Here is a 1,524-nt window from a genome sequence, read left to right as displayed (position 1 = left end):
TTCATCTTGGATTTCTGATGGGATAAATGTCCCCCTAAATACTGAGACTTCAACTGACCCAGTAGAATATAAAATTCCTGAAGAAAGTGACAACGAAGAATGTGTGTTTATAGAAACCAATTTCTACTTAACTCAGAATTCACAGAATTTTCTGTCTGAAGTACGTAAAGACATTCCATTGACAGATATTCACATAGGTGATAAAGCAATTTATTTGAAACCATTTTCCCATGAAGGTCCAAATGACAGCCATACAAGAACCCATAGAAAATATATCTCCCCTGTGGCACAACCTTTCTATCAGTCTCAAAATAGCAGGGAATGTAGATCAAAACCGAAAATGCAGCCTCCTAACTGGTTGCTTCACAGTTCATCCAGTACTGTGGAAATGGAGTCTACAACGTCTTCCATAATGTTCAATGAAGAAAAGCATTGGACTAAGACTACATGGAGCAGAACAAGCTACTCTTTAACCTCTTCAACAACAGAATCAAGAAATAAATTGGGTCTTGCAAAAACCCATGGTAAGTCTTACACGTATCCCCAACTCAAGGATAGACAGAAGGCTAGATCTGATTTAAGGAGAAAGTCCGGGATCTACCAGAACTCACATTATACCCACTTACACAGTAAAGAGAAACAGATAAAGAAGAAGAGACAAACCAGTCAGATGCCAGAGCTAAATGCTCATTGGCAGAACCTCAGATTCTATTCAGAAAGAAGAGAAAACCAGCCCTTTTTTTATGTCTGTGTACCAGCAGATTCAATGGATGTTATTCCCCAAACCGTTCGCTGGGTTATTCCCCCAAAAGTTCTACAGAAGAGAAACTTCCAAATTCCTCAAGTGGTAAAAGTTTCAAATTCTTGGAATTTATGGAGTTCATCCAAAAAGTTGTTGGAATCACTTGCAGGGGCCTGTAAAACAGTCCGTTATGGTTAATATCAACTTCATGTGGATTCTTCTGAATTAGAACACTGGTTGCTACTGTGATGTTCTATTAAAATAAAATAATAGAATGTCATATTTTCTTGAGGTGTGTTTACTCCTGTACAGGTAGATGCATGCAATCGTTCTTGAAGGCTTTGAGTGGGAGCTCTTCCTTCAGTTAGTGCTGCTGCTTCATCATCCTAATGTGAGAGAACATGCTCATGGCTAAAGGGTGAGTGGGAAGAACATTCTATATTGGACAAGGTGGAGAATAGGTAGCTGAGATGAAAAGGAGAAACATGGAGATAAAGAGGAGCTTTTTTAAATAGGACAAAGTCCACACCGCCAAACAGCACAAAACCCACTGCTAGTACAGAGTTTTGCCCACTGAGTTTGGCAGCCATACTGAATACCTCAATCCTTTTTATAATAGAAAACTCTGAACACTCAAACACAAAGACCAACACCCATTAACAACATTCCAGAAAAACAACCATTAGTGAAAACCTACCTCATCCACATCTCATACCACTCTTCCATCATAGGATTTTGGAACAAATCCTCCATACATCATTTGGTCCATAAACATTTTTATT

The 1,524-nt window shown here is 38.7% G+C and overlaps 1 protein-coding gene across 1 annotated transcript in view; it reads left to right on the top strand.

Annotated features, from left to right (window-relative positions):
- Positions 1 to 1,017, top strand: part of LOC116088374 (coiled-coil domain-containing protein 168-like) — a 12,312-nt gene extending 11,295 nt beyond the window's left edge. The window contains exon 2 of the mRNA XM_031367375.1: positions 27 to 1,017. Coding sequence (XP_031223235.1) covers positions 27 to 940 — 914 coding nt within the window. The 3' untranslated portion in view covers positions 941 to 1,017. The remainder of the gene's footprint in view (positions 1 to 26) is intronic.
- Positions 1,018 to 1,524: the final 507 nt, after the last annotated feature.

This window comes from Mastomys coucha, unplaced genomic scaffold (genome assembly GCF_008632895.1).
Source record: "Mastomys coucha isolate ucsf_1 unplaced genomic scaffold, UCSF_Mcou_1 pScaffold14, whole genome shotgun sequence".
NCBI classification, from domain to species: Eukaryota; Metazoa; Chordata; class Mammalia; order Rodentia; family Muridae; genus Mastomys; species Mastomys coucha.
The sequence above is the reverse complement of the archived record's forward strand: the minus strand, read 5'-3'. Positions and strand labels throughout refer to the sequence as shown.